General features: G+C 44.8%; 1 protein-coding gene across 4 annotated transcripts in view; it reads left to right on the forward strand.

Annotated features, from left to right (window-relative positions):
* Positions 1 to 27135, forward strand: part of ARAP2 (ArfGAP with RhoGAP domain, ankyrin repeat and PH domain 2) — a 1514823-nt gene that overhangs the window by 266196 nt on the left and 1221492 nt on the right. For all 4 annotated transcript variants that reach the window (XR_013608339.1, XR_013608340.1, XM_078678359.1 and 1 more), the window contains exon 6: positions 8167 to 8520. Coding sequence is in view for 2 of the 4 variants with exons in the window: in XM_078678359.1 (XP_078534485.1) it covers positions 8167 to 8520 (354 nt within the window). In the remaining 2 variants the exon portion in view is untranslated. The remainder of the gene's footprint in view (positions 1 to 8166; positions 8521 to 27135) is intronic.

Raw genomic sequence — 27135 nt, forward strand, 5'->3', positions numbered from 1 at the left:
TGCCTACAATTTGCAATGCCATAGGTCTCGAGTAAATGTGAGACCTATTGCATTGCAAATGCTTGTTTTGGTAAGGAATGTGTACCTCTGTCATTAGAACCATAAATGGAGGTGTTTTTTTTTAGGAATCTAGGTGTGATATGTCTTTGTATTCACACAATGCAGCCAGTGGGTACATGTACTGATGTTCGGCATGAGGAGCGCATGATCACGAAATGTACCGTGCGTGCTGTGTCTTGGTTGGGTAAGTCTTCCTAATTTCATGTGGTATCTGACTTTATAGTGTTTTGGGAACACACACACACTCCTCTGGCCATGTGTGATTTGTTGGGACCAATCTCCTTGGACCATTGTGGTGTCGCTGAGCCTATATTTGGAATTGATCTGGGATTTCATGTTCGCACGCTTGCTGGAAACGTGCCAACCCACTTGTGATCTGTCAATCAGTGACCTCCTGCCTGTGTCTCAGGGCCTGCTTAACTATGTGTTTCTAAGTCGGGGTTGACATTGAGTTCACAACTGGCAAATTCGTCAATAAAGATGCAATTTGGCCGACTCAGTGAGACCCTCTGTGATGTTTTCGTTCCTCCCCTGGTCTTTAATCATTGATCTCCCCTGTACCTTAACCAGCCTCCGTCCCTGTCCCCGCCCACCCACCTGGTCCTTTTCCCTGCTTCCTTCAAGAGACAGCTGAGACCTAGCTACTTTTGTATGATGCCGGTGGAGCTATCTCGCGAGCTATAGGAGAGATTGACTTTGGACTCCCTCCTTTGACTATCACCTACCCAGCCGGACATCGGGCAAATGCTCCCGTGTCTCTCCTGACCTTATCTTCCCCCACTCCCCTACCCCAACCCCCACCCCCTCCCACACCCCCCTCCTCTCCTACTCTTTCCAGCTTCTGTCCTGTGCCCTCACCTGCCCTTGCCCTTTGTTCCCACCCTGTTTCTCTGTTTACCTCTTTCCTCGCCACTTGAGACCGAACTATTTTGTCTGATGCCCGATGGAGCTACCTGGTTTAGCTATAGGGGAGATGGGCCGTGGATTCCCTCCTTGGTCGTCACCTACCCAGTCGGTCTTTAGACAGACTTCCTTTCGTCTCTACGGTTGTCTCCTCCCTTATCCTCACTTTCTCACCTCCCCTACCCACCCCCACTACTTTTCTCTCTCCTTTCTCTCCTCTCCTAATGTATTGCTGATTGTTTGATGTAATGTGTAATTGTTGATCTTTTTCTGTTAAACTGTTGAACCACATTGTTGAACTTCCTTTCGTCTCCTCCTGCACCCTCCCTCTATTTATGTCTCTCCTTCTCTCCTCTCTTAATGTACTGAGACTGAACTATTTTGTCTGATGCCCGATGGAGCTACCTGGTTTAGCTATTGGGGAGTTGGGCGGTGGATTCCCTCCTTGGTCGTCACCTACCCAGTCAGTCTTTAGACAGACATCCTTTCGTCTCTCCTTGTTGTCTCTTCCCTTATCCTCCCTTTCTCCCCGCCCCCTCCACTACTTTTCTCTCTCCTTTCTCTCCTCTCCTTATTGTATTGCCTATTTTTTGATGTATTGTGTAATTGTTTAACTTTTTCTGTTACATTGTTGATTCTCATATAAAGCGCTCTGATACCTTCGGGTCTAGCCAGCGCTATATAAAACTATTTAAATAAAAGCATTTTTTTTTTTAAATGTATCTTTATTCATATTGACAGCAACTTTTTGAATATTTACATGATGATAACCCCGGTTTAATTTAGGCTGAACAATAGTGAAAAATGTACTCCTGCTCGAGGGACTCACCATTGAATGAGCGTGAACAAAGAAAAGGAAAGACAAAGGACTGCAGAGAAACTGCCTCCAGGTTACAATCCTTAAAGATACGACATTAAAACTGAGATGAATATTTTAAGCACAGTTCATATGTTGGTAATCAACGACTTTGAAAACTGGGTCATAATCAGGACAAGAGGATACTATGAAAGTCTATAGAGAAAGCGAAAAGATGATACAGTTAGTCTGACAAAGTCAATAGGTCCAGCGTTGGATGCAGCATTTTCGCTTTATCAATGCTTGTTTTGTCATAGTTTTTGCACAACTTTATTGTTGTGAAAGCTGTCGATATATATAAAAAAAGGACTAAAGGCAAAAATATATTTGGACTCAAAAACCATATCTTTCTTTAGTAGTCCCTGGCACTTAAGGGAACTATTTTGTTGTGTGACTTGTGTTCCTTGTAAAATGGCTGATTGCTCTCATTCCTATGAAGTTGAATAATGGCTGAAGTGATAATAGCTGAAGTGATAATGGCAGAGGAGAGCTCACCTATTTCCTCATGCAGTATTTTGTGGTGGGCGAAAAGAAAAGCGACTGACACAATAACCAACCAGTGGATGAAGAGGGCTGTATATAGAATTATGCAAATTACACATATAATTTTTGTGAAATCAAAGAGAATGCTAGACCTACAAATGTTCTAAAATAGGAGCAACTTTCTCAGAAGGACAGAGCAAAGATTCTGACATCTGAGGAAGTAAGCAAATAAGGGGAAAAAAGGGGCAAATCATGTAATTGGATCAAAAAGGACCAAGACGGAAGCACACATACATTCATGAGATTGAGAACACATGCAGAGGTACTCACATAATCATGCTATACCTGTTGGACCTGGTCCTCTCCGCAGGATCACCCTGAATCATTTTGCTTTACTCTTCACTTTTTTGCTGCATTCATTTTTGTTGGTCTGAGGACTTTGTGCACTTCACTACTGTTAAGCTAACCAGTGCTAAAGTGCTCATACTCAATCTCTGAAGATGGTGGAATTGGCTTACACCCACTTGGCATGTGTAATTTACTTTTAAGTCCCTAGTAAAGCTGTAGTACATGTGCCCAGGACCCATAAACGAAATGATATTAGTGGACCTGCAGTAATGACTGTGCCATCCACTAAATAGTCCTTTAAACGTGTCTCCTGTCTGCCATTACAGCCCATATGTGCAGTTTCAAACTGCCATTTCGACCCAAACATTCTTTGTAATACATATCTGTCACAACTTGGCTAAACCCTAACCTACATCTGAGGGTTCTATTTGGACCCCACGAGTTTCGAAATTAGAACACTATTACCTGCTGGTAAGCATATTTCAGCTTATCGCACTCTTTGAGTCTGTTTGATTCCACATCAGTTACTAACACTATTGGCTTTATTATCACATGGTACAACAATGTTATGATCTTGGTTTAATCGATAAAATTAATTGACTAATGCATAGGTTTTCAGTACAAACAATCGTTCCTCTTTGTTTGACTACATGAAATTGATATGAAATTTATATGAATTTGTTTTACATTGCAGTTCCCCTGAAGAAGAGATCTAAAGATCTCGAAATGCATTGGGATTGACAACTGGAAATTGTACAGCATTTTGTGATTATAATACATTGTGATTATTTTGATTGTGATGAATTAATTTTCTTTTGAAAAAAAACATATGTTCAAAAACAATTCTTTGCAAATAAATCATGAACAAATAATGATTTAGCACAAATGGTCGATAAAGATTCATTATTATGAGTTAAGATTGTACATAAGGGCGGGGAGAGCCGGGTTCTTGCATCTGGCTTGGGAGTGCCCGCGGGTCAGTGGCTTTTGGAGGGAGGTAGTGGAGCACATTGGCCGTGTTGCGGGCCTCCGAATTGCCCTGACTCCGCTTTATTGTCTCTTGGCCTTGGTCTCCAAGCCCAAGAAGAGGAACCTGTCGTACAAGTTGCTACAGTTGTTACTGGTGTTGACGAGGCGGCGTGTGGCTATCACTTGGATAGGGCAGAGGGCCCCCGAGTTATCCCTATGGCTCAGGGATGTTAGAGAGTGGTCCTTGGCTGAGGAAACACACATGCAGCGCGCGCGCCGAGACGAAAAGCTTCAGGAGGACTTACTGGCATGGAGAATGATGTGTGCTGAGGGGTTGCCTGGTGATGATTCGGATGCCACCAGTGCCGAGTTGTTTACCCATGAGGAGTCTGGAACCGAGGAGTTTGTGGCGGGCGGTGGGGAGGGGGGACCTGTTTGTGCGTAGTGCCCTGGTAGACGCGCACGGATGTTCCATACTATATATTTATTTAATTTGCCTTGATTCCTAGAAGTTTGCCTGTACCTGCGATGTCTGTACCCTAATGGGCCATGAGGAGGTAACCGACCTATTTCCACGTACCTTATGAATGATGCCAAGTATGGGGGGGGTTATTTTGTTCTTATGTGTTAACTGTGGTTTTCTTTTACTAAACAAAACTAAAATCAAAATATTGTAACAGAAGATGGGAGACGGGATCGACGGAAGACGTGGGTGGGGGAAATGAAACATGAAAAACGGCGGACACTAATGTTATACTTGTATTTCATGCAAACGTGTATGTTTCTCCTGTGGCACTGTCTAATTTAGTGCTACCTGACCTCCGGGTTGTGGGCTTCATGGCTGTGTGTTATCCTGTCTGATCATTTTGGTTATTTCTATCTGATAGTGCCTACGTGTAGATTTGCCTGACTATGTCTTCTATGCTTTCCGCAATAAAGATATTTAAAAAAAAAAGATTGTACATAAGAGAATTAAAAGAATGAGCCAACCGAATGGTTAGCACCTGCAGTCTAGGATGGGTACAGTGATGACTCATCACTCACTTTCCTAAACCCTGATCAGGACACAGGACAGGGTGCAGTGTATTTAAAAAGGTGGACATGTGCTTTTAACTCTTACGTTTGTTTTTCACTACTGTAAGGCCTACCTCTCCCATAGAATAACATTGGGTTACCTTATTATATTTAATAATTGATAATGTTCAATTGAGAGCAGGTGGACAGGTCCAGTTTGGTGTTTAATGAATTGTAATTAAAAGCGCTTTTTAATGCTAAAGCCGGATTGTTAATGACAGTTAGTAAAATGCCACTTTTAGAAAGTTGGCCTTTTCTTGTCCTAACCCTTTGGTGCCTGAAGCTTGATTCTGGGTCACATAACTAGGTGTACCTGGTAGTTGGCCTTTGTGTATTGCTCCCAGACAGTGAGGCAAGGAGAATACAGATGTTGGCAGGATGGGACACTCTGAGTTAACAAGGGGGAGGGGCTGCCATCTACCGCACTTGCACATCACAAAGGCCCTGTTTGGGCACACTCACAAAGGGTTTGACCCTAGTCTATTTTGACCTCAGAAAATCTTAGGTCAGGGCAGGTAGGCAGAAAATTGCAAGTGCCCCTGGGGTTTGGAATTCTCTGAAATCTTTCCCACTTCAAAGTGGGCCAGAGGTATAAATATTAGCCAAAGCTCTTCAGTACACTTCTGGACCTGTTGACTGCTGTGCTGCTGAAAGGACTGCAATTCTTTTGGACTGCTGCCCGGTAGGATTGCTGTCCTACTGTGCTGACCTGTTGCCCTCTTTCCTGGGTGAGAAGGACGGATCTGAAACTCCAAACCCAGGACCCCCAAAGTGACTTAAAGGGCTAGTTGGCTCACCTCCTGATCAGAAGCCTCAGGGACATAAGAGGCTTCCAACAAGCTTGAGCACCTGTACTCTGCCATCTGTGAGTCCTGCCCTCCCATGTTGCGTGATCCTTGTCCTGGACCCTAGGATGTGGGTCTGAAGGTGCTCTGCCAGCTCATCTAGGGATCCAGCAGAACCGTTGCATCTCCTCCTCGGTGTGGTGCTTTTCCTTTGATGCTCGATGCCCCGCCCTCAGAACCACAGCATTGTCTCTGCTGCATGGACTTCCCCGATAGAAGGACTTTGCATCGTCCATCTAATCCTTTGCAGCTGACACATCTCCACACACAGACAAAGACTGGCCCTTTGCAGATCCCGTGAACCACCCCTATGCGACGCATCTTCACTCCAGGATATTGCCTCACACTTCGCAGCTCCCAGAACCACTGCTGCACAATTAATCTCCTCTACCGGACTTCGCATGACTTCTGCTGCATGCCCATCCTCAACACGGGACTCTGCATCTCTGCGCAACCCCAGGATTAAAGTACTGTGTTCAGCTGGCCTAAGTGTGTTCCTATAGCTAACCTAAAGTCCAATGCAGTTGGCCTTAACTTGTGACATTGTCCTAGTCAAGTGCCACCAGATAACCACAGTTGGCGCTTTGTGGCACTATTTTCACTTAAATATTTAAAATTCCATATCTCTGGTTCTACTGATTGCATTTTTGTTGTTTTGGTCTTGTTCTATGTATTATAATCTACTCTGTTGTTCTAAATTGGTGTGGGATTTTTCTTAAGTCGTAGTTTCATTTTATTACAGTTTGAAGTGTTGCACATATACTTAACATGTTGCCTGAAAGTTAAGCCTGAGTGCTCTGTGGCTAGCTACCTGAGGGTCAAGCACAGACTAATTTGGTGGTTGCTTGTGATTTCACCCTGACAAGAATTGCAGTTGCTGCTTGAGTAGGGGTTTACCGCCTCAACTAGTAACGCAGTTTCTTACAATATATGTGGATCGGGTCAAAAATAAAACAATTAATTATGCGTAACTCTACCAAATGCAAGAAAAGCAAAAAGAGATGGAAATATCGCAGGTATAACCAGGGTCATGATCTTACTCCAGCTATTTCTAAATTGCATCTCAGTGGCTGGGGAATTTATGGGTATTTGGCCTTTGAATAATGGGAATCTAGGACGGTGCTACAAAAAGATTCCAAATGTCTAATAATTATAGGTAAAAAACACCTTATTGAAAATGATTCAAACTATATTGGTGGCTGGCTGAATCGCCTACCCCAGGGGCTCAGGCCCCAAAAATTCCCGAAGACCTGCTGTGTTGCTTGAGAATCTTTGGGTGTGCAAGTTGCATAAAGGATATTTTTACTTGACTCCTTTTTTGTCTGCCCTTGCTCAGTTTCCCATGTTACTAGCCTGTAATACCCAACGGATGTGTGTGTTTTTGTTTGGGGCCTTCTACATTGTTTACGTTATTTCCCTCACATAGCAAAGCACCAGCAAAAAAACACAGAAATGAAAACCACGAATAATTGCAATACTCTCCAGTGACTCGGCGCTCCTTAGGCAACTGCCCCTTATTTTCTTTAAAAATGGTGTCTAGAGGCGGGGAGGTAAGTACAGCGAACATCAAATCACCAAAATGATGAATGGATTCATTTACAGCTTCATGTTTTCAAACAATGTTCCTACCAGTCATAGGAGTTTGGACTAATTAGCATATTTGATTACCTCACAGGAAGTGATTTCACACAAACTGTGATATAATTGATAATATGAGAAGTGACTGGTGAAATATAAAACGAAAAAATAAAAATTCTGTAAAATGGAGAAAAAAAACAACTACGTTGACTAAATTAGAATCTCGGTTTTCAAATATAGTGGAACAGCACTAAATCAGCTTTTTCATGAACTGAAGTGGTCTGTGAAAGGTTTTTGTTGTGGTGGAATTGCCCCCTGATGTCTTTCAGCTCCCATGGAGTGCTCCGCGCACTGCTGAGCTTGCCAAAGACTTGTTTTGGGTACCCAGGTTCGAGCCATTCTCACAAGCCGTTAAGTAAACCTGTTGTGAGTGAGAGCTCAACGGTGCGAGTCTCACTCACAATGAGTGAATTTTAGGGTCTTTGCTCGTCCTGGGCACTAAAGATCACGCCAAAGCCTTCCTGGGAAAGGGCTCATCTGAGCACCCCAAGCATGCAAAGGCGATTCCGCTTCTACAAAGAAAAAAACGGCAATGCGTGTTGGGGTGTGAGTTATGGTTTACATAGATAAACATAACCATATATGTTCAGTGTTGTTTCGACTGGAAATCAGAACCATAACTTGACTTCAACTCCATTTTTCCAACCTACATCACAAGTTAAATCACTGGCAAGTCAGCCTCAGCCTTTCTCCCATGTGTGTGGTAAAAGTGGTACCCAGCTTGCAGGTTATTATTAGGTCTGAAACAAACTGTCGAAATCTCTTGGAAAGGCTCGTGAGATAATTCTGAGTCATATAGGTTCAGTTGTTGTTCTACTATTTTGTTATTGTAAAGCTCACTTCCTCTGCACCCAAGTCCCCCTCCCTCCCTACCCTCAGTGCTTTGAAGCACTGGGCCACTCCAGCAAAAGTGGCCTGCAGCAACACTGACTTGAATGTTAGCGCTGGGTTAAAGTCTAATTTCGGATTCTTATTTCTCCTTTACCGCAGGAAACGGGTGACCCCTAACCTCGAAGAACGCTATGAAATGGCGCCGCAGGAATTCGCCCCGGCGCCCAGTGAGGGGCCTTCATCAGAGTCTGAATACTCCACCGTGGCAGAGTGCGCCCACAGCTTGAAGGTGAAAAGCACCGAGCCTTTCAAGAGCCATTCTTTCCCCCGTGATAAGATGCAGCAGGTGACGTTGCTAAGTTACGCTTCACTCTCAGATGGACTAGATCAGCCACCTGAAAACCAGACCTTGTTCACCCAAGATGACACCTCCATAACCCCTTATGCCTGCTATTACGGATCATCTTCAAAGAGGAGTAAAACTGGCTGGCTGGATAAACTGTCTCCACAAGGGTATGTACTGGCAAATGCATTGTGGGATGCAACGAGTGTGATGTGGGAAATGTATGTTGTGGTTTCAGAAGTGAATGGGAGTCGAACCCGAGTAAAAGAAGGACAAGATATTCCATTCTAAACGTTAAATTATTAAGAGGAGACTGTACCCCATTCCTCCCACCCTATTACTACACCTGTTAATCCAGTGTTACACGTCCCTTCAAACATGTTTTTGGGGTTATAAATACGCATGGTTACACGTTATGCCCTGTGCCATTCTGAGGATCCTGTACCTGGAAAAATGTGTTTTTCAACATATGACGTTACTTTCTGAAGGGTCCATACGATATTGTTGGGCCTTGTTGTTAAAGGTATGCTTCAAAGACACAGAGGAGAGTCCAGAATACACATGCAAATCTGAGCTTCACCTGGCCTTCTGTGTTTTTCTCATGGTGAGGAGGACACAAATGCTCCCAACGAGGGCGGGTGCCGTTAAACACTCCACACACCCTTATGGGGGACTGTATAGACCCGCTCATCTGTACGCATTCCACCTCTGATTATATGCCATCAGTGTAGAATCTGGCACACTGTCAGTGCCTATTTCGTGGCAAAGATGGACGGCATTTTAAATGGAGTAAGGGGCCAATGACAGGAGGGTTAATTGTGTGACCCGCCCTGCCACATCCCAAAGGACAGTCAGAGGAGGCTCCAAATGTGTGTCCGCCTTAGTCAGCTCACTTTACTATGCATGCTCGATACTTGATGCTGTCCAGGTATCCTAGCCTGCAGAACTTTGGGGGCCTCTAATGTCAAGCTTTTCATTAGAAGTATGTGTCAGTGAGTACAAGCATTTACATTGTGGTTTACTAGAACTAGCTCTACCTGACTTAAATACATAGCCAATTCTAGTAAACTATCGAACAGAGTAGGGGGATACCGTTGGCTGTGGTTGAGGTGTATCTGTAGACCCTTGTGTTCGTCTCAGTGCTGGAAAAACAGAGAGTCTGACACGTTAGTACTGAAGTACATTGGAAGAGCCATCTGGAACCCACTTGAAGATGGGTATTGTAGGGTATAACGGAGAAGCATTGGCAGAGTTGAGCATTGTTCTCAGTATCGCAATAGTACTACTGTAAGTGATGATTGAGTTTTTCTGAGTTTAAGGACTAAAATAGCACTTGCTGCTAGAGTATGATGTGCATAGGCGATCTGCATAGGGTTCCCAGAAATTCAATAGCAAAGATGCTACAAACCAGGGTTAAGGTGCCTTGGCGGAACTGGAAATAGCTGTACCGAGCACTGTGTGTGTCCCAGCAGTGGAATAGCAGGTTCTGTTGGAGATTAGGAAGATGGCGGGGTCCCAGTCGTAGAATTACAGTACTCGTAGGCCAGATGTATTTGTAGAAATGTGTCTTGATTAAAAACTGCAATCACAGTGTGTATTTTAGAACCAGACTGATTGTCATTGGTAAGTCTACATGAAGTTCACAGCACGAAAACCACAGAAGAATCGCGCCTTGAATTGTTGGAGTGGAGCTGGAGTAGGGGAGGAGCGCATACAAAATCATTGATATGGTGCTAGGAAAGTAACAAAGCTAATCTTTTACGACATAGCAAGACAATATGTATGATCTTAAAAATATATGAAAGTAACAATGAAAAGGATCATTTTTGGTGTTACGTTCAGTAATATTAGTAGTATAAAGCAAGAGAGCAGACCACTGCGAGATCGGTATGCAGGTGGAGGACAAATGAAACTTAGATTACAATAAGGGGTAGCAAACTCTTAATGTTTGCCTATACATACTTACCTAATCAGTGCAGTTTTGGGCAAATATATTAATTTTTCAAGGCTACTATTGATCCTAATGCAGCCAGGGCTCCACCACTCTAGGCAGTTCCTGTCTCCCATTGGCCCCCACATGTCTCTATCCCCAGTGGTGGCCATATCTATTCTAGTACTCATTTCAATCTGATTTCCTGTCCAATATCTCGCCATCACCTTGACGTCACCCTACTGTGTCTATCACCACCTGATGGACCTATCACGAATCAGTGAATCCGAACCCAACATTTTAGCTGATAAAGACTAACAAGAGGGAATTTAAGATGTAGAGCTCTCAAGTTGCCTCACCAATGAGCACGTTATCTTCCCTAGTTTTAACTTTGCATTTTTCTCCTTATATTGATTCCCAACTATAAATGCAGCACTGCAAGTACCAGAATGCAAATGAGAATGAGGACTCGATAAGAACCTATCGCCTACATAACATTTGGCAACATTAGCGATGTGCACGCGTGAACCAGCACAGTCAATCACTTTCCACCGGCTTCAAGGCAAGGCCGGAGCTAGCAGGAGATCTGAAAGCAGGCGAAACAGGAACAGTCATTGTAGAACTTAGACTTGTGGATAAAAAGTCCTCGTCCCAGCCTCTGAATTTTTGTTGCATATCTTGAGGAAAAGACACTAATAGTAAACAAACAAATCACAGATTTAAAAACAAGACATAGAGAATAATTTAGTATTTATAACCACTGACAACCAACAGTAATAACCAAACTCCAGACATGATAAATTGTTCCAATAATCTAATTATTGGAATGACCAGATCCTCAAAAAAGGGCAGCCAAAAGCTCCACAATATCTCCAGCGCTAAAATGCTGGAGCTATTGTGGTTGTCGGTACACAAAAGTAAATAACATAAAAATATCCCAAAGTTTTCTAATGAGCACTTTTATCTAAAGGGCTCTATGCACAAAAGGTGTCTATTCATTCACAGATGCCAAACAGCACCACCCTATTAACCAATATGCACAACCTGTTATGAGGAAACTGCATGTTATGGGGTCACATCCGGTAGATTTCCAAAGCATCCGAAGATGTCCACTGCATTTGTGAAGAAAAGGAAAAGAGACAGATATTTCCCACCATTTTCATTTGAGCTGTTCCTTGGAGTGAAGAGGTGTTTAGAATCGACAGACCTGTCGGACAGCCTCTGGCTGTTACACGGTCTCATCCTGTTACGCCTGAATTATTACACACATAGACCTAGACATTTTATAATAATGAGTATTTATTACAAGTTAATTATATTTAAATCATACGCATACGAATTCACGACATAATAATGAATAACTCAGTGATGAAAACATATAGAACACAGTGAATACAATGTATACCCAATCTATGTCTTTTACATGTCCATAATCATTCAGTCTAAAATCCCCTATTTGCTTTTCGGCCGTCTAATATTTTACTTGCTGCTGGGCCATGTAATACTCTCCCTTGCCAGTAGACCAGAGGGTGTTTAGTTAGGTGTTTAGTTAGGCACTGCCTCCCAGCAAACAGACTCTCTCTCTTCCACACCCTAATGAGGGACATTTTTTACGCCTTTCCTTCCTTTATGGTTCTATGGAGCAGGTGGGAACCCCCTCCTCCAGAACCGTGGATGGACAACGTAAAACAGAAAACAATGCTTTCGGTTTAAGAATCGTTGAAAATATCAGAAATATAATTTCGTGTTAATTGTGCACAATGTTAGCAGGGAAGCGGAAGTCCCCACTGTAAGATCATTCTGTATGGAAGGTTTTGCCTTTCAACTGCAGGCACAGCTAATATTCAGCTGAGGGGTACCTTTCCCTTTAACTAAAGCCGTGTAGAAGAGGAGGGGAGATAATTTTTAACATGTAAGCACCTTAATTCAGCTTGCACAAAGATAAAGCAAACCACTCAGTTATTTCACATTCATAGAGTAGGTACAAAGTAAGTTGGCATGACTCTGGTAAAATTAAACATTCTAGTTGGTAGAAATAAGTTCTCCACCTACAATATTACTTTGTAATGTTGCCTAGTCAATTTTTCTAAGGAATGCTCGGGGAGAGCGGTCGACGTCGAAGCTGGGGAACTGGTTTCAAGCCTCTCCAACGACGCTCAATAACCTGTGATTCTGGGCAAATCACTTAATCTCCTTGTGCCTAACAAAAACAAACATTGGAAATGCAATAGGTCTTGCATTTGTTTCAGTTAGAGCCTTTGGCATTGTAAATGGCGATGTATTTTACTCAAGTGTTATGGAGTGTATGTTTGCTGTGTGTAGTGGAATAATGTGGATTGGATTTTAATAGTTGTGGAGCATTATGAAGCATAAGATGAGTTCGGAGGAGAAGAGCGGTGTGAAGCACAAGGAAGGAGAGTGAGGAGCAGAAAGAAGAGTAGAGCAAGGGACAAGGAAGGAGAGTGAGGAGGAGAGCAGCGTGAGGCTCAAGCACGGAGAGTGAGGAGAAGAGCAGCTTGAGGCACAAGGACAGAGTGAGGAGAAGAGCATTGTGAGGCACAAGGAGAGAGTGAGGAGGAGAAGAGCAGCGTGAGTCACAATGAAGGAGAGTGAAGAGAAGAGAAGCATGAGGTAATATTGCTGCATTTTATAGTAGTGGCTCTCGCGCTGCTTCTGGAAGAGTTGCTCTGCCTGTGGTATATAAATAAATAATACCGGATCTAGGTTTGACTAGGCATAGCAATAACAGATAGCTCAATAAAATAAGAGTCAAGATTCGAGGTAGTAGGAGTTTTGCAGGTTTAATACAGCATAAAGGACAGGAACAGGACAACCTGCATAGGAATAGGATGGCAGGGCCCGGCAGCTGCCGGGGCTGGATCTGGGATGAGCGCGCTAACATTTAATAACAATACACGATCATATATACTAAAACAGTTGCATTACAATACATACGATAGGCGGAGCAGTGGGTGTGGTCAATAGCAGTCGCGAAAGATGAGGGTGAAAGTAGGTGTAACAGGGCGTATACATAGACATGTGATGCAAACGTAACAGAATATGTCATGAATGGGGCGGAAACATGGAGGGGGCTACCTAAGGAGCCGGGACCTCTAACCTGATGGTGCGCGCAAACTGGCAATGACGTGTTACTAGGAGAAGCTGGGGGCTACGAACTCTGTGCTAGGAGCAGAGACTGAAGTCTGGAGAGTCAGGGCGACATGTACCTAAACAGTATCTAGTATCTGATGTTTAGAGAACATGTTGATAGAATCCAAAAGCTATCGGGGTAAAGGCTAACAGACTCTAAGACTGGAGCATGCATTATTCTACATGTAGTGCGTGATGAAGAATATTAAATGACCATAAATACAGTATTTCTCTTACATGGAGACGTAAAGGCTAGACAATGACGGAAACTATTGATGCGATTCAGTAACTTAGGAATGCAGAGAAGGAGGGCTGGACTGATAACTAGAATCATAACATACTCTTGGCAGACTCAGAGGCAGAGCCAGGCTGGGCCAGGCACTGCGAGGCAGGAAGTAAGTGAAGGGTCAGGGATACAGGTGGGGGCTGTATCGCTCCTCAGCGAGGCTCAGGAGACAGGAGCTGAATCTGGTGTCCGGGCCCTTTTGAGGCCTAGAAACGGGGACTTTACAATGGAATAACGTGCACACTGAGAAACGTGGCAACGTAGCTTTACATAGGCCTGATATTCGTAGTATTCACGAGAACTGGAAACTGGCATACTAGAGATGGACACAACTGTAATTGCGTCTTTAATCGAACATGGGGAATACATATGCATATTAATCATGCACAGATAACATATGATGGAGGACGCGTAGGGACACAGAACATGGCAAAATTTACTTTTCCACATTCCCTCCTTGTCACTACGTTTCCATCAGGAAACATCAATATTCATGATACCATCTATCATTTCATACAGTATCATTTGCTCATCTCGAATTTTCTTGGAACGGGATTTAGAGCGGGACTTGGGACTAGGAATACAAGAGGTAGCACAAATGCCGCAAATCGCAGGGCCACATTGTATACAGAGGCAGCAGCTGAATATGATCGCTACTGCAATACCTAGAAAGGACAATACTTTCCATCCCCAGGCGGAAATTATATTCCAGAACCAACCGGACCATGTCCAGGTGCCTGGATCTTGGTGTAACAGATGGGCAATTTTATGGAGTCTGGTTATAGCTGAATAAACAGACGGCGCGTTATTTGGAATGAAAATGCAGCAACTAGATCCGATGACTCTACATGCCCCGCCCCTATCGGCCAGTATGACGTCAAGGACGAGACGATTCTGTAAAACGACAAATCTCATAGCAGATTGCTCTTCAGTTAAGTTACCTAGGGCAGAGGCAGTCTCATTTACTACAGCTTCAAGGGTTCTGGTTAATCTACGGATTAGCTTACTATTCTGGATAGGTCCTATAAAGAAGAAGAAACCTCTATTGAAATCTGTATACTGTTCTAGAGCAGTTTCAGTATAATCGACAATTGGGGACTCGATCTCCCTTTTATGTCTAATGTGTACTAGATGTGTGTTTCTGTGATAATCAGATGGGGCTAGGAAAACAGGTGGCAGTAGGAAGGCAATGTAACAGGTTCCCTCCCAATCGAGGGGCAGACGAACATATGCGGTTTGACCACAAATAAAATAAGAATGACGTGAAGCTTTGAAAATAGATTTCCCACTGTCACTATACTTGACAATAGTAGTACAATCACTATGTCCTACATGTACGGAACCATTATTTCTAACACATAATTCGCCTTTGACTGGTAGTACTGAAATAGCAGGTAAGTCTGGAGTGGAATCAGACTGAACATTCAGGACCATAAAATTCGAAGAATAATTTCCTAAATTGTAAACTTCGTTTTCTAGATCTAACCCTGTTCTGTGGGGAAGACCTTGCTTGTCTGGGAAACATGTACTGTTAAGGAAAGACATATCTGTTGAGGATGACGTTAACGTGGACCATGCTCCACACGAACCATTATGTGAAAATGGATAAGGAAAGAGTGGCAGAACTCCCTTCGGTGTCTGGAAAGGGGGGAGTCGACCACACACCCAACAATTTGTGGCATTGCTGGTCTGGTGTGAGTAATGTAACATGCGGATAAAAGAATTGTTACGCATAGCGAGGCGGTAAGAGAGTTCATGAGGAGGCAGATCACTAAACGTGTGCTCTACTGTAACATTAGAAGACTTATTTACATGAGAAACTGGAAAATACAAGTAAAATGCATAACTGGTGCAGGAAATCATAATGCTGAGAAATAATATGAAACTTAGAAAAACGATACATCGGATTGAGTTTTGACTAACTCTCTCACTATGGGGGTCTATTTTATACATGTCAGAAACCGGTCTAACCTTTTCACCTAGGGGAGGACTTAGACAATCAAACTGGCTGACTTATTTTACTAGACCTTAACTTTAATTTATACTCCTGTTGCGGAGTTGTCTCTAACAGGGAGGGTGCAGTATCATTGTCTTTTGCGGGACAGTCCTTAAGAATAGTATTTTGGCACTCCTTTAAATCCTCGGAAATGTTCTTTGAAACTGGTTTCAATCCATAAAACTTTTTGATATGCGAAAGATGCACCCAGCCTTTGCGTCCCTCCAACTTCACGGCTGTACGGGTGGCCAGGAGGACCTGTCGGGGCTCCTTCCAGCGAGGCTCCAGCGGACTTGAACGATCGAAATTTCGCACTAGGACCATGGATCCGGGAACGATTTCATGCGGTGCCACCTCGGTATTGTCTGGAAACGCGGCGGCAACCTGTGAACGACAAGAGTTGAGGGCAGACATCAAGGAAGCTAGGTAATCTGTCAGCATATTACTTGAAACATCGGTAATACTTCGGGGTCTAGGTGTACCCCACATGTTAGGGGGGCGGCCGAAAACGACCTCGTACGGGGACAGACCTGATCTGGAATGTGCGACCATGCGCATATAAAATAAAGCAACTGGCAGAGCTACTAGCCAGTCTACACCTTTCTCTTTACAAACTTTGGCGATGCGAATTTTCAGGGTCTGATTATGTCTCTCTACGAGACCAGCTGCTTCAGGATGGCGTACACAATGGAACTTCCACTGGTACCCTAACAAAAGGGACACATGTTTCATCAACTCAGATGAGAATGGCTGGCCGTTATCAGAATATACGACTCTAGGGAGTCCATAACGGGGGAAGAACTCACGAACCAACTGCTTGGCAGTGGTCGCGGCTGTGTAATCTGGGACTGGATATGCTTCTGTCCACCTGGACAAAGCGCATACAACTACAAGGACATACTTGAAACCTCGACATCGCTCCATCTGAATGTAATCCATCTGGAGGACTTCAAAAGGGTGGTCAGGGGGCTGGAATCCACCTTGTTCCACCGGGACACTTTTACCTGGATTAAACTGACAACATATCATACAGGTACGGACTTTCTGCTTGGCTGCAGCTCGTAGATGCTTGTTGAACCAAATGTTCTGGATACTGTCTAACATTGCTTTTTCTCCTAAATGTGCTGGACTATGTGCGGTATTAATAATGACTTGAACCATAGAGTCGGGGAGAAACCATGTGGCTCTACCCTTCGTTAACCATCCTTGATCTGTCTGGACCCCTCCTTGTTCGGACCATTTCTTGATTTCATCGGGAGTAGCATGTAACTGGATATCTATGACATCTTGAGTAGGGTCTTTGACTGTCATACATGTAGTCGGATTTGGAGTGTGTGTCTGTGTTGGCTTAACTGAAATGTCTGGAGTCTGAGCTGTAAGCTTGGCTGTGCGATCTGCTAGATCGTTACCCTGGGAAATAATGTCAGTAGCCTTCGTATGTGCTTTGCATTTCATGATAGCAATGGATGTCGGTAAATGTATTGCATCTAACAGAGCCTGGATAAGGAGACCATGCTGAATCTTGGTTCCATGAGAAGTCATGAAACCTCTCTCCTGCCAGAGCACTCCGAAGTCGTGTACGACTCCAAATGCGTAACGTGAATCTGTGTAAACATTAACTTTCAGGTTCTTGGCGTGTATGCAGGCTTGAGTCAGAGCAACTAGCTCTGCTGCTTGAGCAGACAGGGTGTCAATACGGTGTGTTTCAATAACTTCAGTGTCAGTAGTCACTGCATACGCGGCTACTAGTTCACCTGTACTTGTTCTCATGCATGAACCATCCACATAAAGTGTCAGGTCGGGATCTGGTAATGGAATATCTGTCAGATCTTGTCTTGGCTTGGTCATGATGTTAACTACTTCCACACAGTCGTGTGTGGCAGGATTCAAAGTAACTGACGGTAACAGTGTAGCAGGATTTAGAACGTTGCAGCGTCTGATTTCTATGTGTGGCTGGAACAGTGTCAATTCATAACCTGTTAAACGTGCAATTGTCAAGTGCTGAGTTTGTGTTCGGTTTAAAAGAACTTCCACGGAGTGTGGAACTTGTACTGTCAGGGAGTGTCCTAATACTATGGAATCACTTTGTCTGATAGCTAGTGCTGTGGCTGCAACTGACTTGAGGCACGCAGGCAGAGCCTGGGCTACAGGATCTAATGTGCTCGAAAAATAAGCACAGGGCTTGTATTGTCCTGCTTGATCTTGTGTGAGAACAGATAATGCTGTACCTTCACGTTCAGTTACGAAAAGTGTAAAAGGCTTACTGTAGTTCGGTGTAGCTAGAACTGGAGCTTGGCATAGGGCTTTCTTTAACTCATTGAAACTAAGTGTATGTTCAGATGTCCAAGGGAGGACAGTCGATACGGCTGCCTCCTGTGTCGTTAACTGTATCAGTGGCTTAGCTAGAAATGCATACTGAGGAATCCATTGTCTGCAATAAGAAGTAAGGCCGATAAAAGCACGTACCTCCTTCTGGGTCTTGGGCTGAGGAAGACTCGCTATTAACTGAATACGGTCAGGTGTCAACTGCCTACCCCTCTTGGACAGTAAGTGTCCTAAGTAGACCACTTGCTGGACACAGAATTGAAGCTTCGAAGGGGACACTTTGTGCCCCATCTCGGCTAGGAAATACAAGACTGTAAGTGATGCTTGCTCGCAAGCACGTTCAGAACGGGCTGTGATCAGGAGATCATCGACATACTGGAGCAGGGCAGTGTCAGTTGGCATGTGAATGTTGTCTAGTTGTCTCTTGAGTGCTTGACTGTAAATACTAGGACTTTCTGTGAAACCTTGAGGAGCTCGTGTGAACATATAGCTCCTTCCATTTAAACAAAATCCGAAAAGAAACTGGCTGTCTGGATGAATGGGGACACTGAAAAACGCGTTCTTGAGATCTATGACTGTAAAAAATGTGGCTTCGGAATCAATGGCTGTCAATATGGAAGAGATATCTGGGACAACTGGGTACTGGGGAATAATACATTTATTAAGTTCTCGAAGGTCAATCACTAATCGATATACTGGGGGTGCATTTGGATCAGTACGTTTCATGACAGGAATGATCGGAGAATTGCATACATTGGAGTCAGTTTCTACAACTACTCCTTGAGCGATGAGCTCGTCAATAATTTTGGATAAGGCTGCTACAGCCTCAGGTGGCAATCTGTACTATCTTATTCGTGGTAACACTACACCTGGCTTGATAGTCACACGATGGGGTGTGATTTGCATAAAGCCAACATCAGTTGGACCTTGCGCCCATAGATGCTGCGGAACATTAGACAATCTCGGATCAAAATCTCGTAATACATAGTGACCCTTGAAGTCACGTAGGAACAATCGTATTCCCTCTGGGGAGCAGCAAATAACTGCACCTAATTCTTTCAGTGTTTTAATGCCTAATAGATTTTCTGGACATGACTTAGTAAGTAACAGATCAGTAGTGCGGGACAATGGACCTACTTCTAGAGTAACTGGCTTTGATATTTCATTTACAATAGGCTTTCCTGAAAATCCAAGGGAAACATTTCTAGAGCCTGAGAGCGGAGCCCCTGGAACTTCGGCGTGACTTATAGTGGTCCTACTTGCCCCTGTATCAATCAGAAACTTTCGGTCTTTCCCTAATACTTGACTGTGAACATAGGGACCTTCTTGATCTACAGGTATCTCGATGAGAGGCAAGCCTACCTCCCTCTCTAGGCTGTTTCATGAATACGGTTGATACTCTGGATACTCGGACTGTGCATACTGGTACATCTGCTGTGTAACATGCTGTGTTGCAGCGATGGGCTGCGGTACAGTAACTGTCTGTGGTGCATTCTGTGGCTGAGAAGTCTGTGAAACTTGCTCTTGTCTAGGCGGACGTGGTCTTTCTTTAGTCTTACCGGTAGCTATGTTGTGTTTCAGAACTGCACACTCGTTTATAAAATGACCTGGCTGTTTACAATAATTGCAGTTTCCTTTAACGGGAGCTGCGGGATGACTGACTTGATTCGGACCCCTCTTCTGACTGTCTTGAGGAACAGATTGTGCAACTAGCACTTTCATTTTTGTGTCTTTCATACGTTTTCTCTCATGTTCTTGTTCTTCTCTGATTCTATTCTGGTGATATTGAAGCATCTGTAACATCTGGGACGGGGTATTAGCTTGCCAGGCACTTTCGACTTTCAAAACTCGGTTTTTAATTTGTGGACTTGAATTCTCGACTAATTTAGTAACAAAAAGATGAGGGTATGACTCGCTACTTGTCTTGAGGCCACTGTTGATGCTAAAACATTTCTCAAATCTAGAATAAAAATCACTAATATCTTCATCTTGTTTCTGTTTACAGGCTGAGATTGCATCCCAGTCTTCCTTTTTAGTTGCTAATAGTCTGGGCAAAACTTGTATTAACAGTTCAGGTAATTCTTTACATTTATCTCCAAGACCGGTACCTGGTACTCGTGCCTTATCTTCAGCTTCTAGAACTGCCCAATCGATCTTTTTCTCTCCCACCTCCCATTCTTTTTTCTTGAGTTTCTCATATACCCCTGCGGGCAACAGGACCTTTAACATTTTAATAATATCTGGATACGTGTATTCTCCCATACGGAGCATGTCTTTTAATTCTCGGTGGAACCCTGCTGGATCTTTATCATGACAGGGAATTAACTTTTTCATCTCTAAGAGTTCCATCTTTGTGATCGGGGTGTTAACAAACACTCGTTGCATTTCACCACCCTCTGTCTTAACTGGATGCACTTCTCGTAACGGATTCTGTCTGTCTATGTAAAAGGGTTTACTTTCTGGGGGTGAGACATGAACAAAATGCGGGTTCAGAAACATACTATATTTGTGGCGCTGTTCTAGAATAACACTAATTAAATCGGTACCTAAACCTTTCCATTTATACTGGAGTAACTCGTTCAGGACATCATGTAACGGACCTGGATCAGAATGTTGACCCTCATACAATGTAATGAGGTGCTGGATCATATACATACCCACCAGTCGTTGCTCGGCTGGGGGCATTTTCAGAAACATTTGTGCCACTATTTCGTCTGGAAAAGTGGTAGAATCAGTAATCCATCGGACTGCTGATCGGACTAGTTCTTGTTCATGCATAGTACTTAACTCGCTATAACCGATTCGTGATTTCAGAATGTGGTCGGTAGCTTGAAATACTTGTTCTAGAGAACCTTGTTCTGGTGTTGGACGATGGAAAGTTGACTTGTGTTCTAGGCGTAAATGGCGATCTGGAAATCTAGATTTTCCTACATACGCTATTCTGTCGGGATTCTCGTCCTCTACCTCTTCCGCAGAGTCATTTTCTTTCTCGCTTACTTGTGCTGCCTTACGTTGATCATGTAACCTTATTATTTCCTTACGAATTTTCTTGTACATACTCTCTATACTACTGATAGTCTTGTGCTTACCCTCGGCTATATTCTCACTCCACCTTGTCAGGGTTCTCATTTCGACTTGATCTTTGGTCGGATAATCTTGTTCCCTTATTAAACAATTAACCAGAAACTTTAATATCATGAGCTGGATCTCAACTTTCCTTTGAGACATGACTTCACTAATACTTTCTGGATCATCCCCTGTACGGATGAAACGATATATTCTGTCTAGATCTTCCTTCATATTCGGTAAAGTGACTAGATACTCGGACACCTGCCTAACACGCACGGAAAATATAACCATACTATCCTCGCCTGGAACTGGATCATAACAGCATTCAGTAAGAGCTCGCCTGATTTCTGCAATGGACTGATATTTAGGCGTACGCTGTAACGCACGTTCATGTAACTCGACTGCTCCTAGACGTCTATTTGGCGGCGGGGTCTGAGGGGGACCTCCTCCTGCGGCCCCTAAACTGGAACCATCGACTGATGCTCTTCGTGCTGGCAGAGCAGGAATTTGAAATACAGGCTGGATCGGGGGTGCCGTAGCAGGTACTGCAAGGGGTGCCCCGGTGTCTGGAGGAGCAGGAAGTGCCTGATTTACAGGGACTGGCGGAGCGGGATTTGCATATTCCGGGACTGTGTCGTCCAAATAGGACGAAATGAAAATATCAGCTGCAGTCGGTTTGTGACGTAACTTGGTCGGAACTAATGGTGGCGGAAAATTACTGGATGCCTCCGGGGTCGCTTTTGGCAAGCCCTCGGCAAGAAGAGGATACATACCCTTAATAAGGGCATGCCTCTGTCTGTCTGACTGTTCGGTTTTGACTCGTTCACCAATCTCGATTAATTCCCTTTCTTGGGCTCGTTCCAAGGATTCTCTACTTAGTTCTGACTTTCTGATTTCTTTTTCGGTTCTTTTATGAGATTCTTTGCGCCATAACTCGATGGCATCTTTCTGTGACTGTCTGGCTTTCTTTTTCCATAATGCTTCTTCTACTCTCATGATGCACTCGGCATCCCATGTACCTGATACGGGCCATCTATACTTTTCCTCTAACTCTTTGGTATACTCTACCCATAAATCTAGATATAATATGGCACTTATTCCATGCTTCTGATACATAAAATGACCTGGACTGTCCCTAGGCGGGACAGGAACTGCTTCTTCTAGCAGACCCTTTCTAGTTTTTAACTGACGTAATCTCGAAAAGAGGGACATTGCAAACTTGAATCTGAACACAATACAATACACGAGGAACAATAACAATTGAGAAAACAATTCAGGCATACCACGACATTGAAAATACATTGAATAACATTATGAAGCAACAGTTCGGACAGAATACTCCCTGGAACACTGAGAACAGAAACACATGAATTTCTCGAGAACGGAACAGACTAGAATTACTGGATGCGCTGCTGAAACAGCACGGAACATACCGGTCCCATAAAGGGACGCATCAAGACCCGTATCCACCTAGGTGAACACTTCGTTTCAGATCTGCGTACCCAGACCCATCGGACCAGAGACAATTTAGATTGACCCTGTCTAGATACTACCCCAGCAACGGTACTCACCGGGCAGCAAGAACGGAAGGCCTCGGACTGGACTGGACTGCTTCGACGCCGGACGGACGAACTTCGGACTTCTGTTACGGGTGGGCCTCCGGATACCTCGGACCTTGGACTCTCGGCTTGGGCTCTGGTCGGGACTCGCCGCGTTCCTCCACCGTCTCGTCTGGATGCTGGACCGCCTCCTCCGTCTCCTCCGTGGGCCTGAGGGATACTTGAAGCAGAAATATCTGCCGGTGCGCAGAAGAGTTCCGTCACGACTGCAGAGGGTCAGGGGGCCGGCGTGGCTTCACCGACGCGTGGGGAAAGGGCAAGTCCCTATTCGGGCGCCATTATGTGGTATATAAATAAATAATACCGGATCTAGGTTTGACTAGGCATAGCAATAACAGATAGCTCAATAAAATAAGAGTCAAGATTCGAGGTAGTAGGAGTTTTGCAGGTTTAATACAGCATAAAGGACAGGAACAGGACAACCTGCATAGGAATAGGATGGCAGGGCCCGGCAGCTGCCGGGGCTGGATCTGGGATGAGCGCGCTAACATTTAATAACAATACACGATCATATATACTAAAACAGTTGCATTACAATACATACGATAGGCGGAGCAGTGGGTGTGGTCAATAGCAGTCGCGAAAGATGAGGGTGAAAGTAGGTGTAACAGGGCGTATACATAGACATGTGATGCAAACGTAACAGAATATGTCATGAATGGGGCGGAAACATGGAGGGGGCTACCTAAGGAGCCGGGACCTCTAACCTGATGGTGCGCGCAAACTGGCAATGACGTGTTACTAGGAGAAGCTGGGGGCTACGAACTCTGTGCTAGGAGCAGAGACTGAAGTCTGGAGAGTCAGGGCGACATGTACCTAAACAGTATCTAGTATCTGATGTTTAGAGAACATGTTGATAGAATCCAAAAGCTATCGGGGTAAAGGCTAACAGACTCTAAGACTGGAGCATGCATTATTCTACATGTAGTGCGTGATGAAGAATATTAAATGACCATAAATACAGTATTTCTCTTACATGGAGACGTAAAGGCTAGACAATGACGGAAACTATTGATGCGATTCAGTAACTTAGGAATGCAGAGAAGGAGGGCTGGACTGATAACTAGAATCATAACATACTCTTGGCAGACTCAGAGGCAGAGCCAGGCTGGGCCAGGCACTGCGAGGCAGGAAGTAAGTGAAGGGTCAGGGATACAGGTGGGGGCTGTATCGCTCCTCAGCGAGGCTCAGGAGACAGGAGCTGAATCTGGTGTCCGGGCCCTTTTGAGGCCTAGAAACGGGGACTTTACAATGGAATAACGTGCACACTGAGAAACGTGGCAACGTAGCTTTACATAGGCCTGATATTCGTAGTATTCACGAGAACTGGAAACTGGCATACTAGAGATGGACACAACTGTAATTGCGTCTTTAATCGAACACGGGGAATACATATGCATATTAATCATGCACAGATAACATATGATGGAGGACGCGTAGGGACACAGAACATGGCAAAATTTACTTTTCCACATGCCCCCGGCGGCCTCACGCCGCTTCTCCCGGCTTCGGTGGGGGGCCCGGTCACTACCAGACCGCCAGGTGAGTCCTGCAGCTCGGGGAGCCCAACCCCGGCTGCTCTTGCTGTTGGTTCCCGGAGTGGTAGAGTCACCTGGGGAGCCGGAGAGTCGATTTCGGTCTGCCCGCTCCGGCGGGCAGACGCGGCGGAGGCCTCACTCTTGTTGGTCTTCGGGGTAGTGCGACGGCACTCCCCCGCCTTCCCGCTGTCCTCCTCTTTCACTTCGGGGTCTAGGAGTGGTGACCGAGGCCCCACAGGGACTTCTTCATGGGGAGCGCAAAGGCGCTCCCTGGCTTTGCTCCGGAGGGTGGGACCCAGAGTTGGGATCCTGGGCCCAAGAGACATCATTGCTGGGGGCGTGACGGCGCTCCCTGCCATCCTTGGAAGCCGGGGGCCAGGGTGAGCTCCTGACACGCCGATTGGACCCCTTCACGGGGAGCATGACAAGATTCCCGACTCCCGTTTTCATGGGGGTAGCGACGGTGCTCCCCAGCTTCCATTTTTGATTGGGGCCATGATGGGCTCTTGGCACCCCGCAGGGCATTTTTGCGCTCCTCCTCTTCACTTCTGCTGGGGGCAGCCCCCGGGACCTGACCCACCCTGGGGTCATTTTCTGGACCAGCGCCATAGCCCCACACGCTTCGACGCAGTCGGCCAAAGATCAGAGGTTGCCTACCTTCTGGGGGGCATATCTCAGCCCCCAGGGGACCAAACTTCCTGATTGTGGCCTCTTCTTGCTCCTGGTGGCACTCCCCAGCCACTGGGAGCATTTTCTTTCTCCCTCTTGATCTCCAGGATGGTGAATGCAGCAGGTAGCGGTCTTCACTGGCTCCCTGCACCAGCCTTTCGCCTGGCTCTCTTCCTGGGCCTGTCTTTTCCTTGCGCAGAGGCCCAGGCTACTGGTCACTTGTCCTGGTCTCCCCTTCTGGCGCAAGTCAGGGTCCTGGGCCAGTATGGAGGTTCTTCCTTCCAGCTGCCCATTGTGCCGGGCTCGAGCACCAGTTGTCCTCAGCAGACCACACCCCAGAGAGAGCTCCTCTTCCTGTGCTGACTCTTTTTAAAGAATGGGAAGGGGGCTGGCAGGAAGTCGCTGTTTGCCCTATCACACTGCAACACATCACTTCTCTGCCCCTGCTCCCTCCTTCCTGCCCACGCCTCACAGTTTGTTCAAAATGGCATCGTCTAGGGGTCTCATGACACACGGTCTCTGAGAGTCCCTTCCCCCCTCGCTGCCGTCTCTCCCAAGCAGTTTGGTGCCTGGCACCAGGTGTCAGCTGCTGATGGATGAACCTGTAGCTCCACCCATCTTCTCTTCTTGGAGAGGAGGCTTTCGCCCTTAGAATGCTTGTTGTGCAGGTCTGTGCCTCTGATGCTACAGCTTGGGGAGGAAGGTCATTAATTCAGCCTGGCAGGGTCAGCTCCAGCCAAGACTTGGTTCTGAGCTGACTCAGAGAAATATGACATTTCTGGATGACCCAAAAGCAGTACAACTATGACTTTGGACTCTGCAGAATATGTCTTCTCACATAGGTTACAGTGGACTTTAGTGCGTGTCTGGAATTTGTAGGCCCTAGGAAAGTAAAACTAGCCCATGTGCTCCCCCTCCTCATAGGAGAATAATGGAATAAAAACAGTAAAGCACACTGACTTTCTCTCAAATGTTTCTTCCCAGTGTAGAAAGCCTATTCCAGGTCACCTCCCAGTTCTGCATAAGTCCTGCCACACCATTCAGTTTGTCGCTGCTCCTGTGCTGCGCTCGCCAGGAATCTCCCCTGTGCAGCCCTTACACTTGTGCACATGCATGTACACACGTCTGCATGGAACCAGCCCGGTGCCTCTCGCTCTGGCAGCAGCGCAGTGTCCTACTCGCACCAGGGGGACACCGGTAAAATACACATGCAGTCCCTTTCACTGTGGGTGAGTTCCAACTTATGAGGCTCTCCCATGGTAAAAGCTAAAAAAATAGGTGTTCAAAAAGCGAAAAATCCGGGTGGCTCAGATCATCAGAACCACCTTCTAACAGTGTTGAACAACCATGTACTTTCAGACTTAAGGTATATAGCTTTTCTGTTGTATTGGAGGCATGTAGATTAGTGGCTAGTTTATTTTCAGGCATGGAAGTCTCGTTTTGCACTTTGTTTTCCATCTGATTGGAAGAGTGCCAATGAAGTAATCTTTTTCCTTTCTGTGGCCGTGGTCAAAATGTATTACTTCAGTTAACTATACCTGGTGAATTGCAGTGTTTTTGTTTTTGTTTTAGTTTAAAATGTTACATTTAAACTGACGTTTTCACCTAAATATATTGTCAATTTGTTTTGTTTAAAATGTTACATTTAAACTGAAATTTTTTAACTAAATATGTCACTTTATAAATACATAAATATACACGTATACAGGAACATCAGTCAATATACAACTGCATTGGGTGGTAAAAGCATGTTTTGTAAAGCCCTCCGTGGTATTACAACGCATGGTAAAGATCAAAACATTGTAATGCCTGTGGCTTAAAGGCATGATGTATAAAATTCATCCTTGTAAAGTCTACCATTCATCCTGTATTGCTCGTGTTCCCCTTTGTATGATTTTAAAGTTTCTTTCACGATTTCAAAAGCCAACCATATGATTACAGCAACGAAACGCACCCTTTCATTTCTCAGCAGAAGATTATTATCTTAAATTCTAAACAATTTCCGTTTAGCTGTTTCTCTTGTTGAATGTGATGACCTCTAAATTAGGGCTACAGCAGGTAGTATGAGTAATATTCACTTAGGGGGAGTCAAACGCTGTGGCTTCGTTGCTATTTGTTGTATTAATCTGAAATCATGTGAGTTTTTAGCTTGCATTCCTGGTTGTCATTTCTGATTTGTTGCACGTTGAGACTTGCAAGCCTC

The sequence above is a fragment of the Lissotriton helveticus genome, chromosome 2_2 (assembly GCF_964261635.1).
Source record: "Lissotriton helveticus chromosome 2_2, aLisHel1.1, whole genome shotgun sequence".
In the NCBI taxonomy this organism is placed as follows: domain Eukaryota; kingdom Metazoa; phylum Chordata; class Amphibia; order Caudata; family Salamandridae; genus Lissotriton; species Lissotriton helveticus.